General features: G+C 36.5%; 1 protein-coding gene across 1 annotated transcript; it reads left to right on the top strand.

Annotated features, from left to right (window-relative positions):
• Positions 1-8,193: 8,193 nt before the first annotated feature.
• Positions 8,194-11,296, top strand: LOC108203257 (uncharacterized). The gene is made up of 2 exons (XM_064086742.1): positions 8,194-10,442; positions 10,546-11,296. The coding sequence occupies exons 1-2, from the start codon at positions 8,194-8,196 to the stop codon at positions 11,294-11,296; spliced, it is 3,000 nt and encodes a 999-aa protein (XP_063942812.1).
• The last annotated feature ends 4,831 nt before the right edge of the window (positions 11,297-16,127 follow it).

Here is a 16,127-nt window from a genome sequence, read left to right as displayed (position 1 = left end):
TTGAAGATAATGAAGAAAAAGGCATAGAAGTTATGACAGTTGAGTCTGTGGTGATTGATTTTGCATGTAAATCCACAGAGCACATTGTCATAGTAGAATAAATTTGATGAGATTGATCCAACAAATCATCAAAATGATGATGATCAATCTCAGAAGGGGGCTTCTCCATGAAATCCAAAGATGGAGAATTTACAAGTGTGGTGTGGATTAATTCCACATCCACAGAAGAGATTGGGGATTGTGTTTGAGTAGTAGATATGGTAAGATCATGTATATGTACAATAGGTTGAGAAGAAGAAGGGGGCTGTGACTCCACATTTATTGGAGTCACATCAAACTGACTTTGAGAAGTTGAAGATACAGGCATAAAATTCAGAATGGATGCCTGTGTGTGTGCAGTGTGCTTTACCTTCTCACCTCTTTGCTTCTTTCTCCCATAGGCTTTTATAGGTGAAGAGGTAATGTCCCTCCCCCTCTTTTGCTGTGTCCCTGGATGGGGACTATTTTCAATAGCAACATCCTTTTGGGAGGATGCTGCTAGGGATGAGCTTGAATCCTTATTAAGCTCCACAGTCTTTTGGGAGACTGCAGAGTGGCTTGGCTGGTTATCACTCTTCTCTCCAGCCTTATCCTTAGGGTTTCTTTGATGATCACCCTTTCCCTCCCCCTTACTTCCACCAATCACACTCCCCTCAGGTTTGTGTTTCTTGGATTTTACAACAGATGCCTTTTGGGAGGCACCTGAAGTTGGTTTGGAAGACTTGGTTTTAGAAGGTTGTGCCACTTGTGTGGACTGTTGATGGGCCTCTTCAACAGCCCTGATGGAAGAAAGCAAAGAAGGTGAGGGTTGAGAAGGAGTAGTAGGATAGCCATGTACCTCTTTTTCTTTACCAGGCTCCATAATTGGCAGGTAAATCACCTCCAAAGAGGGGTAGAGATTCATCCTTAAGAGGTCTTTAAAGACCCTCTTCTCCTGCACAAAACTTGGAAGCTTGGCTTCCTGATTAGTGACGACTAGCTTGTCATCAACATGGTTAGCTAACATCTTCAAAAATCTAACATAATATATGTTCTTAGGCCTATCAGTCCTATCACCTAGCTTCTCCCCAATTTCATGGATCATCAAAGTGCCAAAAATTATAGTACTTATTGGTCAAGAACATATAGAGCATTTGAAGAATTTGAGAAGTAATAGCATTGAAATTACTAATTTTACCAGAAAATGACTTAACAAATGCATCACATAGAAAACTCCACTCTCTCTTTAAACCTCTCCTCTCAATCTTTCCTAGAGCATTGAAACTAACTGGATATCAGAAGGCAAAGTAGAAACAGTATTTTCAGGGATTCTAAAGCATGCATTCATAACATCACAATTAATTATATGAACATTATCTTTAAGAGTGAAAGAGATAGTGTCATCCTCACTATTAAATTCAGCTGTTGTCCAAATCTCCTCCACAACTTCATGGTAGATAGTTGGAGTTGAGAGCATGGCATGAGAAAGCTGACTGGATTTGATGAACTCCATCATCCTGTGATATTCCTTCTTTTCTACAGCTTTAGTGTCCACGAAAGATGCGAAGTTGTTCTTCTCGTAGATAAAGTGAGTAGGAGAAGAATATTTCTTCATTGGCGCCATTGTAGTTACAGTTAAAAAGAAACTTGAAGAAAGAGAGTTTTCTTTGCACAGAGAGAGAAGGAGAGTTTGTGAATTCGAAAGAGTGAGATGAAAAGAAATGAAAATAAATTAAAACACTTAAATACTTTCTCAGAAAATTGCTGTGATTGGCTGAGAAATTACCGTTGAGAAGAAATAACTCGTATTTAACTCTACAAAAATTACACACACGATCGTGTGTATAAAGTAGGAGAGAGATAAAAGAAATTTCAACGGCTCAGATTTGATAATGTTTTCAACAGATGAAATAAGCGCCTCTTTAAACTTCATATTCAACTGATGATGATCAGTTGAAAGTGTTTTCAACTAGTGTCATCAGTTGAATGAAAAACAAACCAAGAGCGCATTGTTTCAAACATCAGTTGAAACAATTTCACTAGTTCATCAGTTGAAACATTACACATTTTATCTAGAATTATAACTAACTTAATTTTGATAAATCAAAATTAGTCAAACTCTGGCTGCCAAATTTCAGAAAAATTCACTATAAATTAGGAGAAATTTAGCATACCTAATTTACTTACCAACCTTGTGAATGTGGATTCATCAAGAGGCTTTGTGAAAATATCTGCAATTTGTTCTTCACTTGGAACAAAATGCATCTCAACTGTGCCAGCCATCACATGTTCTCTTATGAAGTGATATTTGATGTCAATATGCTTGGTTCTTCAGTGTTGTAATGGATTTTCAGTTATAGCAATAGCACTGGTGTTGTCACAAAATATTGGGATTTTAGAGAGATTTAAACCATAATCAAGCAATTGATTTCTCATCCACAATATTTGTGCACAACAACTTCCAGCTGCAATGTATTCAGCCTCAGCTGTAGAGGTTGATACAAAATGTTACTTTTTGTTAAACCAAGAAATCAGTCTATCTCCAAGAAATTGACATGTGCCTGTTGTACTTTTTCTATCAATTTTGCATCCTGCAAAATCAGCATCTGAATATCCAATTAGATCAAATCCAGAGTCTTTAGGGTACCAAATACCAAGATTTGGTGTTCCCTTAAGATATCTGAATATTCTTTTTATAGCAATAAGATGTGATTCTTTAGGATCAGATTGAAATCTAGCACAGAGACATGTAGAAAACATAATATCTGGTCTACTAGCTGTCAGATATAAAAGAGAGCCAACCATGCCTCTATAATTAGAGATGTCCACAGATTTCTCATTAGGACTTAACTCCAATTTAGTGGCAGTTGGCGTAGGAGTCTTAGCTTCTTTGAAATCCATTAAATCAAACTTTTTAAGTAAATCATAGATATACTTAGTTTGATTTATGAATATACCTTCCTTTACTTGTTTAACTTGTAAACCAAGAAAGTAGGTGAGCTCTCCCATCATGCTCATTTCATACTGACTTTGCATTAAATTAGCAAACTTTTTGCAAAGTCTTTCATCTGTAGAACCAAAAATTATATCATCTACATAAATTTGAACCAGAATAAAGGCACCATTTACATTTCTGTAAAATAGTGTTTTATCCACAGTTCCTCTGGAAAAATGATTATCCAACAAGAATTAAGATAAAGTGTCATACCATGCCCTTGGTGCTTGCTTTAGTCCATAAAGTGCTTTTAATAAAAAGTAAATATACTATGGAAATTCTGGATCTTCAAAACCATGAGGCTGACTCACATATACCTCCTCTTCCAGTTCACCATTTAGAAAAGCACTTTTGACATCCATTTGATAAACTTTGAAATTTGCATGAGCAGCATAGGTCAAGAAGATTCTTATGGCTTCCAATCTTGCAACTGGTGCAAATGTCTCATCAAAATCAATTCCTTCAGATTGAGAGTATCCTTTAGCCACAAGCCTTGCTTTGTTTCTGGTGACAACTCCATTCTCATCCATCTTGTTTCTGAATACCCACCTTGTGCCTACAATTGTTCTATTCTTAGGCTTGGGCACCTGACTCTATACATTGTTTCTCTCAAATTGATTTAATTCTTATTGCATAGCAAGAACCCAATCAGCATCTTTGAGAGCATCTTCTATGACTTTAGGTTCATCCTGTGAAAGGAATGCACTGTACAAACACTCATCTTGAGTGGCTCTTCTTGTTTGTACAAATGCATTTGCATTTCCAATAATTAACTCAAAAGGGTGATCCCTTGTCCATTTTCTTTGGGGTGGAAGTGATTGCCTTGATGATGTAGCTTCACTGTTGAAGTTCAGATTTCCATGTTGGAAAGCTCCCCCGAAATTTGACATCTCATTATTTCTAGATTGATTGAAATTTTGAGACATTCTTTCAACTGATGATCCTTGAGGTGTTTCAACTGATGCCTCTAATGTAGTTTCAACTGATGCTTCAGTTGAGTTTTCAATAGCAGTTGTTTCTTGCACCAAGGTCTCATCAGTTGGAATATTAATTCCAGGATTGATTCCAGCATTCAATACAGTGTCATCACAATCATCATCACTGTCATATAGATCACCTTCACCCTCATTCTCAAATCTGAGATTATCATGAAATCCTTCATCTGTTAGTCCTTCAATCTTTTTATCATCAAAAACTACATGAATTGATTCCATAACAATGTTGGTTCTCAGATTGTATACTCTAAATGATTTTCCATTAGAATATCCAACAAAAATAGCTTCATCTGCTTTGGCCTCAAATTTTCCAAGATTTTCACCTTGATTTCTCAGAACATAGCACTTACATGCATCCAAATACATGAAGAAAGCTGATTGTTGGCTTCTTTCCCTTGAAGAGTTGAAAAGGAGTTAGATTGTGAGGTTTGGTAATTAGAGAAATGTTTTGAGTAAAGCAAGCAGTGTTCACAGCTTCAGCCCAAAAATAGGTTGGAAGTTGAGCTTCATTAACCATGGTTCTTGCAGCCTCAATGAGAGTTCTATTCTTCCTTTCAACCACACCATTTTGTTGTGGAGTTCTTGGTGCAGAGAACTCATGAATAATTCCCTTTTCTTCACAAAATTCTTTCATCACAGAATTCTTGAATTCTGTTCCATTATCACTTCTTATCCTTTCAACTTTGATATCTGGATTGTTGTCTAATGCCTTGATATGATTGATAATGATTTTCCCAGCTTCATCCTTAGAATGCAGGAAGAAAGTCCAAGTAAATTTTGAAAAATCATCAACAATCACTAGACAATATTTCTTCTTTGAAATGGACATTATGTTGACTGGTCCAAACAAATCCATATGCAAGAGCTGAAGAGGTTTCACAATTGATGAAAGAGATTTGTTTTTGAAAGAGCTTCTCTTTTGCTTTCCTTGCTGACAAGCTCCACACAAACCATCTTTGGAGAATTCCAGCTTTGGTATTCCTCTCACCAAATCCTTCTTAACTAACTCATTCAATATCTTGAAATTTAAATGAGACAATCTTTTGTGCCATAGCCAACTGTCATCTGAGCTTGCTTTACTGAGAAAACAAGTGATAGATTCAGACTTTACAGAGTTGAAGTCAGCTACATACACATTTCCTTTTCTTTGTCCAATTAGTACCACATTGCTGTCATCTCCTTTGGTGACAACACAGGCTGCAGGAGTGAAATTAACTTTGTATCCTTTGTAACAGAGTTGACTGATGCTAAGCAAGTTGTGCTTAAGACCAGACACCAATGCAACTTCATCAATGATGACATTCTCTTTTGCAATCAAGCCATATCCCATAGTATATCCTTTGCTGTCATCTCCAAAGGTAATGCTAGGGCCAGCTTTCTCTACAAACTTTGTGAGCAGGGAAGAATCACTAGTCATGTGCCTGGAGCATCCACTATCCAAGTACCACAAATTCTTCTTATGGTTTCCCTGCACACATTCCAAAAACAGATCAAGTTGATTTTGGTACCCAAATTACTTTGGGTCCTGATTTGTTAGTCTTAACAGCTTTTCCTTCATTCTCAACTTTTCCCTTGGATTGAAGAGGTTCAATCTTTGGTTTTGGTTGAGAAATTGGAACATCAACATTGTTCTTAAACACAGGCATTTGAGGCATGCATACATTGTTCATACCATGCAGATTTGAATGAAAAAGAGGCATGTTAAAAGCATTGAAATATGGATTGAACATATATGGCATGCTAGGCTGAGAATATGAATTGTGAGGCAATAAACCAGGCATCATGTTCATAGCAGATAAATTCTTGTGAGGAACAGATGGCATAGGAATAGGCAATGATAGATTAGGAGCAATCACAGTTTTACAATTAGCAGATAAATGATTTACACTACCACATTTACTGCAAGTTTTCCTAGGAGCACTGACATTGGGTGTGTAATTAGTGTGCTTGTTGACTTCAATTTTACCATTTCTATTCCCTTTCTTCTTCTTAGTCTCTTCTGATTTATGCTCACTAGCATCCAACTTCTTCTTAGTCTTATTACTGGAATTAAGAGTGTTGTTAACACTTTCACTAGTCTCAGAAGAATTATCCTCACCTTTAACAAAGTTCTTTTTAACGGGACCATATTTCTTGTTTAGTTTTTTGAGAACTTTCTTGTCAACTGGTGAGTTTTTATTCAACTGATGACTTTCATCAGTTGAGACTTTGTTTTTCAACTGATGATCATCATCAGTATTCTCATCACTTGAACTGTTCTCAGATATCTCAAGAGCTTTCTTATTCCTTTTCCATTCATTTTCCACAAAGGTTTCTCTGCCTTGCATGTTGATGATATTAGTGGAAACATCTCTCCCAGATTTCCATTTAGCAATAATCTCTTGTTCCTTATCAAGCTGTTTTCTTATGATCTCTTCTCTTTTCAGAACAATCAAGAGATCATCTTTGGCTATCTGACACTCAATTTTCAGTTTCTCAAACTCAATAAATTGAGCTTCTAAAGCACTGTTCCTGTCACTAAGAAAGGTGTTAGCTTCCTTAATTCTACTATTTTCTTTAGTGAGAGATTTTAAAGAGACATGCAAATGATACAACTCAGTAGACATTTCATTAATAGTAGCATTGCATTCATCTTTAGTTAATTCTACTAAGTTTGTAGTGAATACCTGACTGCTGCTTCCAGTGTTTTCTTCTTGATCTGTAGAGTTGGCCATTAGAGCAAGATTGACAAACTCTTCCTCATCTTCAGAATCATCTCCAGCTGCCCAATCATCCTTTGTAATGAATGCCCTTTCTTTTTGCTTGAGAAGTTCATAATATTTCTTTTTGTAATCCATGTGATCACTGGATCTCTTCTCAGCTTTTGGCTTTCTGCATTCATTAGCAAAGTGGCCTGCATTCCCAGAGTTGAAGCACTTGAATTTTGATCTGTCTACCATGCTTCTATCAGACTTGGAATTGCCTTTAAATGATTTTGCAGAATTGAAATTCTTTTTGAATTTCAGTTTGGAGAATCTTCTTGACAGGAAGGCTAGGTGCTCATCACACTACACCATAAAAGGGCTATAGCAACGCCAAGTCTGAATTTTGCTCATAAATCGTTGCTATTTCTTATCAAATTTTGACAGACCTATAGCTGTTGCAATATTTTTAAAAAATGTTACAAATGAGTGTAATTTTTCGAAAAATCTATAACAGTTGCAACGGGTTTTTAAAGTTGTTGCAATAGAGTTCAAATTTTGGGCCCAAAATTTCCCGGGTTCAAAAAATAAGCGGGGTTTCCTTTTTTTTTCTTTTGCCGGGCTATTTTCCACCCCAGTCAACACACATACATTGTACTAACACTTTGACTTGTAATAATATTACATAGATACATTATTACAAGCAGCTCATCAGGGAGAGAGAGACGATCGAGAAGGCGAGAGAGAAAGAGGAGATTCAAGCAGCTAGGTTATCTGGGAGATTCAAGCTCGAAGATTCAAGCTAGAAAAAGTATCAAGCTCGAATATTCAAGCTCGGACAACAGAAGCTCGTAGCTACCAGGTAAATAATTGAACTGTATAAGTCGATTTTCTTCCCCAAATCAATCATACACCTTCAATCGATGTTTATTTGTTAGTAAATCAAAATGGGTGTTTCAATTAGTGCATGTTTGTTGATTAGGGCTTGTTTGTTGATTAGGGCTTCAATCAGGGCTTGTTAATTTGTTGATTAGGGCTTCATTTGTGACTGTTATTATTTAAAAATTACTTGTGTTCATATGTTAATGGCGTTTGTGTTGTGCATATATATGTTGTTTGTGTTGAGATATATATGATATGTTATTTTGTGTTGTGTATATAAATATTTATGTTTTGAGAACTCTGTTTTTATCTATATATTTTTGCTTGATTTCTTGTGTAGAAAATAGGTTTGTGAAATTGCAAAATAATCATGACTTGGATTTCACTGCCAAAGCACAGTGAGGGTTATAGTAATGGTGCCACACATTTTGTTAGGAATGCGTTTGATAATTTCTCCATAGGAAATGAATTACGCTGCCCTTGCAAAGATTGCAGTAACCGTTTCTGGATTTCTCCGAACAATGTATATGAACATCTCGTGTTTAATGGTCCTTGTCCATCATTTAGTAATTGGATATATGAAGTGTCAATCGACAAGTTTAGAAAGCCTAATGATGTAGGGATGGATGATTCTGATATGTGTATAGGCCTAGGTGATGATTTTGATGAAATGATTCGCAATGAAGGTAGAGCTAGAAATGGAATGAATAAAGCTGCAAAAGACTTCTATAAGCTTGTTCAGGAAGGGAAACAACCTCTGTTTCCCGGGTCTGAAAATTTCACGCAATTAGGCTTCATAGTCAGACTTTACCAATTAAAGTGCAGTCATGGTTTTACCGAGTCTGCATTCAGCGGTATTTTACAATTGTTGAAGGAAGCTTTCCCGAATGTAAACCTGCCTTCTTATTTTAGTGTTGCCAAAAAAATGATTAGAGATTTAGGCCTTGATTATGAAAAGATACATGCTTGTCCGAACGATTGCATGTTATATTGGTCTGAAAACAAAGATGAAATTAAGTGTAAATTTTGTGGGGCGTCAAGGTGGGTAGTCCCTAAGAAAGATAGCCGTGCACCTAGCTCTACTAAAGTACAAGAAAACAGCTCTAAGATTCCCGCAAAAGTCTTGAGATACTTTCCACTAAAACCAAGGTTGCAACGGCTTTTCATGTGTAAAGAGTATTCTGAACTCATGAAGTGGCATGCAGTGGGGCGAACAAAAGACGGAAAGTTAAGGCATCCAGCGGATGCAGAGGGGTGGAGGTCAATGGATGCTAGTCATTCAAAATTTGCAGCAGAAATTCGAAATGTGAGGTTAGGATTAGCTGCAGATGGTGTCAATCCTTACCGATCAATGAATATAAGTCACTCCACCTGGCCAGTTGTTCTGGTCAATTATAATCTTCCTCCTTGGTTGATTATGAAACCAGAAAATTTGATTTTATCAAAACTAATCCCGGGTCCTGAGTACCCTGGTAACGACATAGATGTGTATTTGCAGCCACTGGTTGCAGAGTTAAAAGAATTATGGGACATAGGTTTAGAAACTTGTGATTCCCACGCTGACCAGACCTTTACGTTGCACGCGAGTCTATTATGGACCATCAGTGATTTTCCGGGGTATGCAGTTTTATCGGGGTGGAGCACGAAAGGTAAGTTAGGTTGTCCCAATTGCCACTACTGTACTTCTTCAACCTATTTGAAACATAGTCGAAAAGTTGTCTACATGAATCATAGAAAGTTCCTTCCTCCTGGCCACAAGCTTAGGTACGACTGTAAAAGATTCAATGGTATGGTCGAAACAGATGTTTCTCCACCTCCATTGTCTGGAATGGACATTGAAGAACTATTATTTGGGTATGAGAATTGTTTCGGAAAGCGAGACTTAAAGAAAAGGAAACGAGAGACAGGGTGTCCCTTTAAAAAGAAGTCCATATTTTTTGAATTACCATATTGGAGGAAAAACCTGGTTAGGCATAATCTAGATCTAATGCACATAGAAAAAAATATTTGTGATAAAATATTAGGGACTCTGTTGAATCTTGGCGGTAGGACGAAAGATCATCTCAGTGCTCGAAAAGATCTACAGGAAATGGGTATTCGTAAGGCTCTTCACCCTCTCAGAATTGGTGATACCAATCAATATGAAATCAGGGCCGCAATTTTTGACATGACTAAAAAAGAAAAGGAGCTTTTCTGCTCAGTTTTCAAGAATGCAAAGCTTCCACATGGAACTGCATCTAATATTAGTCGCTGCGTACATATTGCTGAAAGAAAGATATTTGGGTATAAAAGTCACGATGCACACTTTATGCTTCAGTATTTACTACAATTTGCTGTCGTAAAGACCTCAAAACCAGAGGTTGCAGTGGCTTTGCTGAGATTGAGTGCTTTTTTTAGGGGTTTATGCGGCAAAGTGATTGACCTGGAGGATATTCCTAAGTTGCAAGAGGAAATAATTGAAATCCTCTGTCAGTTAGAAACAATCTTTCCACCTGCCTTTTTCGACATCATGGTTCACCTTCCAGTTCATTTGTGTAAGGAACTGGAATTTGGAGGACCAGTGCACCTTAGATGGATGTTCGGAATTGAGCGATACCTGTGCAAATTGAAATCTTATGTCCGCAATAGGAGTAAACCGGAGGGGTCCATGGCTGAAGGGTATTTGGCAGATGAGTGTATCACGTTTTGTTCTAGATTTCTAAATGATACTATCAAAACTAAGAATGAACAGAACATACATGTTGGATACTCAATTGGGTCAAGAAGAAACAAAGATGGTAAATCAGTAGAGTTGGAAGACAAGGATTGGATTAAGGTTCATCGATATGTGCTTTTCAACTGTGGAAACATAGAAATTGAAAAGCTACTTGGGTACGTTCTTATATATATGTTCCTAGTATTTATTTAAGTAAATAAAGTAGTTATTCCTTAAACTAGTACAATGTTGTATTAAAATTTGTTGTCTAAATAATAGGGAACATCATACCTTAATTGAAAGTCATGGGAAGTCAAAGAAATATGCAAGAGAAAAATCACATACAGTAAAATTTCACCACTGGTTGAAAGATGAGGTGCAAAAATTGAAAGAACCTTCATCAGAATTGTTAAATTTGTCAAGGGGCCCTCAACGCGCAGCTAAAAAGTATTCTGCCCATGTCGTAAATGGGTTCAGATTCCACACCAAGAAAAGAGATGCCAAGTGTACTACACAAAATAGCGGTGTCATTTTGACAGCACTAACCACCTGTTTTGCGAGTTCTAAAGATAAAAATCCAACAATTGGGGATGTTACTTACTTTGGAGCAATCGAAGAAATTATTGAAGTAGATTATTGGGGAGCAATCACAGTAGTTCTATTCAGATGTTGTTGGTATGAAAAGGATAAGGACTGTTATGGCCTTACACGCGTCAATTTCTCTAAAAATATTCAAAAGGATGATCCTTTTGTTCTAGCTACTCAAGTACAACAAATTTTCTATATTCAAGATTGTATTGAAAATAATCTGCATTTTGTTGTAAAGAAATTACCTAAGGAGTACGATAATATAGGCATCGAAACTGATGTCTTGGAGGATGTTTATGGACCCACTGTGCATGATACAGGATTGAACTTTAAAATGCAGAACCAGCGTGATGATGTTAGTTGGTGCAAGGATGACATGCCGGGTGAAATGTGCCGTGAATCGTTTAGTGGAGATGAAGCTGATGATGAAGATATTGAATGAATTAGACTGATTAATGTTCCTAGTTTTTGCTATGTCATTTTCCTTTTCTTGTAATTCAATGAATACTTTTGTTTGTAATGAATACTTTTGTTTGTAATGAATGCTTTGTTTGTAATGATTTCTTCTTGTAGTGATTACTGATTTACTTGTTAACTCATGCCCTGTTTATATAAGAAAAATATGTGGACTAATGACCTTGTGTTGTTTATCTTATTTTCAGGAAATGGCAGACAACTATTTTTTTCTCAGGTTCTACCACAAGGGAGAGTTTCAGAAAAACAAGTACTCTCGTGGAAGCTGTTTCACCATTGCTGAAGCTGTTGACCCTGATAAATTTTCCTACACGGTAATCATGGAATATGTAAAAGATGATCTTGGATATAATGAAATTGGAGGAGTATATGTAAAGAAACAAGGCGGTGGCTGGAAATTAATCGATACGGATGCAGATGCAATTCGTCTTGGACAAGGTATGAGCAATGGTTCTTACTTAGATCTGTATGTCGACACGGTTATTGACAAGTCGATTGAGCCTTTAAGTCAGACCCAACCCCATGTAATTGTAAGGCCAAGGACTTCATTTTTTGAAGGTAATTAAACTGTACTTTGCTACATTTCTTGTTTTGTGAATAATTTTTAAATTGCTTCTGCATTTATATCTTTTTTTTCTTGTACTCTTGTTCCAGGTGTTGATTCCCAGGTGAAACGAAATTTTGTGACAGTTCAGGATCTTAAACAACAACAAGTAGAAAAAAACAAGTTGGCCAGGGATGCATATGAGCTGGAGAAGAAAAGAAATACTGAAAAGAAACCCGCAGATCAACAGAGTAACAGAAAAAGGAAAAAAGAAAGTGAAAATGAGAAGAAAAATGCAAGTGAGCCTCAGGAGAAAATGAAATCAACTGAAAAGGAGAAGGCAGATCATTTAACTCAGAATGAGAAGGAAAAAGAAAGTGGCACGGTAATTGGTTCTTTTCATCTCATAATATCATAAGATATCACACATATTTTTCAGTTTATAATTTGTTGCTTCATTTGTAGGAAAAGGTTGCAGATTATGAATTGAAGAGAAGGATGAGGGTGGAAGAAGTCCGGAAAGAAGCAGAAAGACTTAAATTGAAGGAGAAGGCTGCTGATCTGGTCGAAGCTGCAAATTTAAAAAAGAATAAAAGAAAAAAGGTTGTAGAGGTATGGTCAGATCTGGAACTGAACTTTGATAGGCCGTATGTTTCTGGACATTACAGTTTAAGTGAAGAGGAAGATGTGCATGTTATTCTTTTCAGTGTATGACATTGTTTTTTTTCCATAAATAATATCATATATGGAATCGTAGTTTTAATGTTTGACCATTTTTCATTTTGTAGGAAAAAAAGAAAATTCTAAAGGAGAAGGAGGTCACGGTCAAACGAGTGACCCGTTCATCAGTTAACAATGTTGAAAAGGTACATGGCTAGTTTTATTTAACTTTCTTTTTTTTTAATATATTTCTGGATTGTATTTTGAGGTTACCTATTTTTTTGTGTTTTTGCTAGGCTGCTGATGGGGAGAATATACCACCAGTACTCCCCCATCCAATACTCCCTCCACCCCCTCCACTACCGGTTGATCTTACCACACTGATTAGGGTTCCTAACAATCAGGGAATTGGTACGATGGATACTTACTTATCAATGCAAGCAGAAAAGAAAAGGGGTGTGAAAAAGCAAAAAACAAATGACAAGGCTGCGACTATTGTGGAGGGTCATCAGGGGGCTAATGCGCCCATCATCGAAAGTGTATTTGAGACAGGTTTATTGTCATATTTAAATAATGGTTTCACTCAAGTATAAATAATGATCTCTTGAACTAATTATTTGTGTCTTCTTTTATATAGGTGAAAGTAGTAATAAAAATCAAAGGCGCAGAGGACCTACAAAGATGAATCATGTGTTCACAAGGAAGCTCGAAGATAGGCCAGTAGTTTCCTTAAATTCTGACTTTCAGCCATACTCAAGGAAAGATAAAGTAGTTACTGAATTGAGCAGTTTCTTGGGGACAATAGCAAGATTATATATTCCACTTGATTTTGTTAATTGTTCTAAAGTTCCAGAGGAAGAAAAAAATGGCTGGTGGGAATATGTCAGGGTAAAAAGCTATATGTTTTTTTATAATTGTCTTGTTCTTTTTCACTATATTTGTTAAATTAACTAATTGCTAGTTATTTAATACATGATTAATTAAAATTTTTAATCAATGACTTCACTAGACAAAGTACATTATTCCTGACGAAGGGAAAGATTGGGTATTGAGGACGCTTGATGACAACTGGAGGGTATACAAAAGCCGAATTAAGTCTCGATGCTTTAAGAAGTTCAACAATGACATGGACCGTATCAAAAGCAAGCCTGCAAATATTCCATTGGAACAGTTCATGGCTCTGCTGAGGTACTGGAATGATGATTTTGTCGAGGAAAAAGCTGGAAAAAATATAGCAAATCGGAAGAAGGTGATTGATACTCATACTGCTGGTCGTAAGAGTTTTGCCCAGCTTCGTAGTGAATTGGTATGTTAAGTCACTAGAATATTTCTTCTGCATTCTATTTCATTTCTGTACAAATACTCATGCATGTTCTTTTATCATAGAAAATTGCTCAGTTGGATGGTGAAGGTTCTGCCAAGCGTGAGTTGTATACAAAAACACGCGAGGGTCATAAAAAGAAGGTATTAATTAAATAGTGTGTATATATATATATATTCACTTTTTTTGTCCGATTATGTGTCTACAACTCTACTAATGCATTGGCATACTTTTAGGAAAAGGAAAAGGAAAAAGAAAAGGAAAAGGAAAATGATGAAAATTTGGAAGAACGTCCATCTGATCATGATGAGGATGAAGCTGAGATTGATTTTGAAGCTCATGGACCAAACTGGTTGATAGGAAGAACCGGCAGAACAAGGAAATCTGCAAAGAAACAACCGGAAAATATTGGTCACACAGATTCTGCAGACCTGGAAAAGATGAGAAAAGAAATAGCTGCTGAAATGGATGACAAGATGAATAAGAAACTCGGGAAAATTTTGGGGAGACTTGCAGAAATGAATCCCACTTTAAATGTCAATGTAGAAGAATTGTGTGGCCAAACTGATGGATCAGATGATGAGGACGATGAAGAAGGGGAAGGATCTGCCAGTGACAAAGATGATGATGATGTAGGCGATGGGGATGGATCTGCCAATTACGGAGATGATGAGATCGGTTCAGATGATGGAGATGGCTCTGCCTAGCTGATCCTCTGTTATGTCGTATATCATTAACTTAGCAATTATCTAGCTCCGTCTAGCTAGTAGACTAAGTCTTTTGTTTAAATTATGTCTTATATGGCTTATTTAAGTATGCGACTTAGAATTATGTCTAGACTATATTGTCACGGTCATGGTACCGCTTTTGGATTGTTGGCAGCTACTTGATGCTAATTAGAATTCTGAATTGACTGTGGAAATTTGTGACAATTGAAATTTGTGGCTATATGCCTGGCTATTTCTATTTGCAGCAATGACCTTTTCATTTTTTTTAAAAAAAATTTGTTGCTATTGCATCGAAATCTGTTGCACAAAAATATATTAAAATATTGCAATACGGGCGAAAATCTTGGTTAAAATTCATTGCAATTGGTCTAATATTTGTTGCCTTAAAGTCATCCAAATGAAACAAAATTAAGCTAATGCAATACAAGGAATGCGTTGCTGTAGACAAACATTTGTTACTATATCGATTTATTGCAATAAACTAATTTCATTGCTGTATGGGGATATATTTGTTGCTAAATCCACCAATTGCAACGCGGTCAGATGCAACGCCAAAATTTGGCACTTTTGTTGCTATTGAACCTATTGCAACATATATAGCACTTTGCGCAATGGTTTCTCCGCGTTGCTATAAGCCTTTTATGGTGTAGTGTCAATTCCATCACTTTCTTCACCAGAATCAACTATATCTTTCTCTTTTCCTTTTCCCTTGCTTGACTCTGAGCTCTCTTCTTTGACCAACTTCTCAGTTTCTTCAACTTGAGACTTTCCCTTGTCCTTGACAGTATCATCAAGGGATGCAACTAGAGCCACAGATGAATGCCCTTTCTTTTGGCTTTTCTCAATCTCTTCATCTTGTTCCATTTCAAGCTCATAAGTTTTTAAAGTTCCATACAGTCTCTCAAGAGTATAGTCTTTGAATTCTTGAGTGTTTCTGAGAGAGACTGTCATAGGTTTCCATTCTTTAGGAAGAGCTCTTAAGAATTTCAAATTTGAATCCTTAACTTGATATACTCTTCCAAAGAGTTTTAGACCATTTAACAATTTTTGAAATCTGTTAAATGTGTCACTCAAACCTTCACCAGCCTTAAAATGGAATGACTTATATTGTTGAATCAGCAACTACATCTTGTTTTCTCTTACTTGCTCATTCCCTTCACAGATGGTCCTGATGGTATCCCAAACTTCTTTTGCACTTGTGCAGCTAATGACACTATCAATCATTTCTTGATCTAAACCATTAAACAAGAGGTTCATGGTTTTCTTGTCTTTGTGCACTTCATCAGTATCTTCATGAGAATACACATGGATAGGTTTTGGAACCATTTTTCCTACCATATCCTCACCATCAGCTCCCATACTAGTGCAGACCTTCATTGGGACATGAGGTCCTTTCTCAATGTAGTTAACATAGCTTTCATCAATAGACAACAAATGCAGATGCATTATTACTTTCCAGTGAAAGTAGTTGTCTTTGTCAAGAACAGGAATCTTCACTCCAGCATCCTTCTTTCCCATCTTTCTTTAGCAGTGTTGATCTTTTTCC

The sequence above is a fragment of the Daucus carota genome, chromosome 2, assembly GCF_001625215.2.
Source record: "Daucus carota subsp. sativus chromosome 2, DH1 v3.0, whole genome shotgun sequence".
Lineage (NCBI taxonomy): Eukaryota > Viridiplantae > Streptophyta > Magnoliopsida > Apiales > Apiaceae > Daucus > Daucus carota.
This window is presented reverse-complemented; position numbering and strand designations above follow the sequence as displayed.

Bases quoted from the DNA above. Each gene is read 5' to 3' on its own strand.
- LOC108203257 (XM_064086742.1), top strand. From the start codon at position 8,194: ATGGATGATTCTGATATGTGTATAGGCCTAGGTGATGATTTTGATGAA. The intron at 10,443-10,545 runs GTACGTTCTTAT...TCTAAATAATAG, and splicing joins GAAATTGAAAAGCTACTTGG to GGAACATCATACCTTAATTG.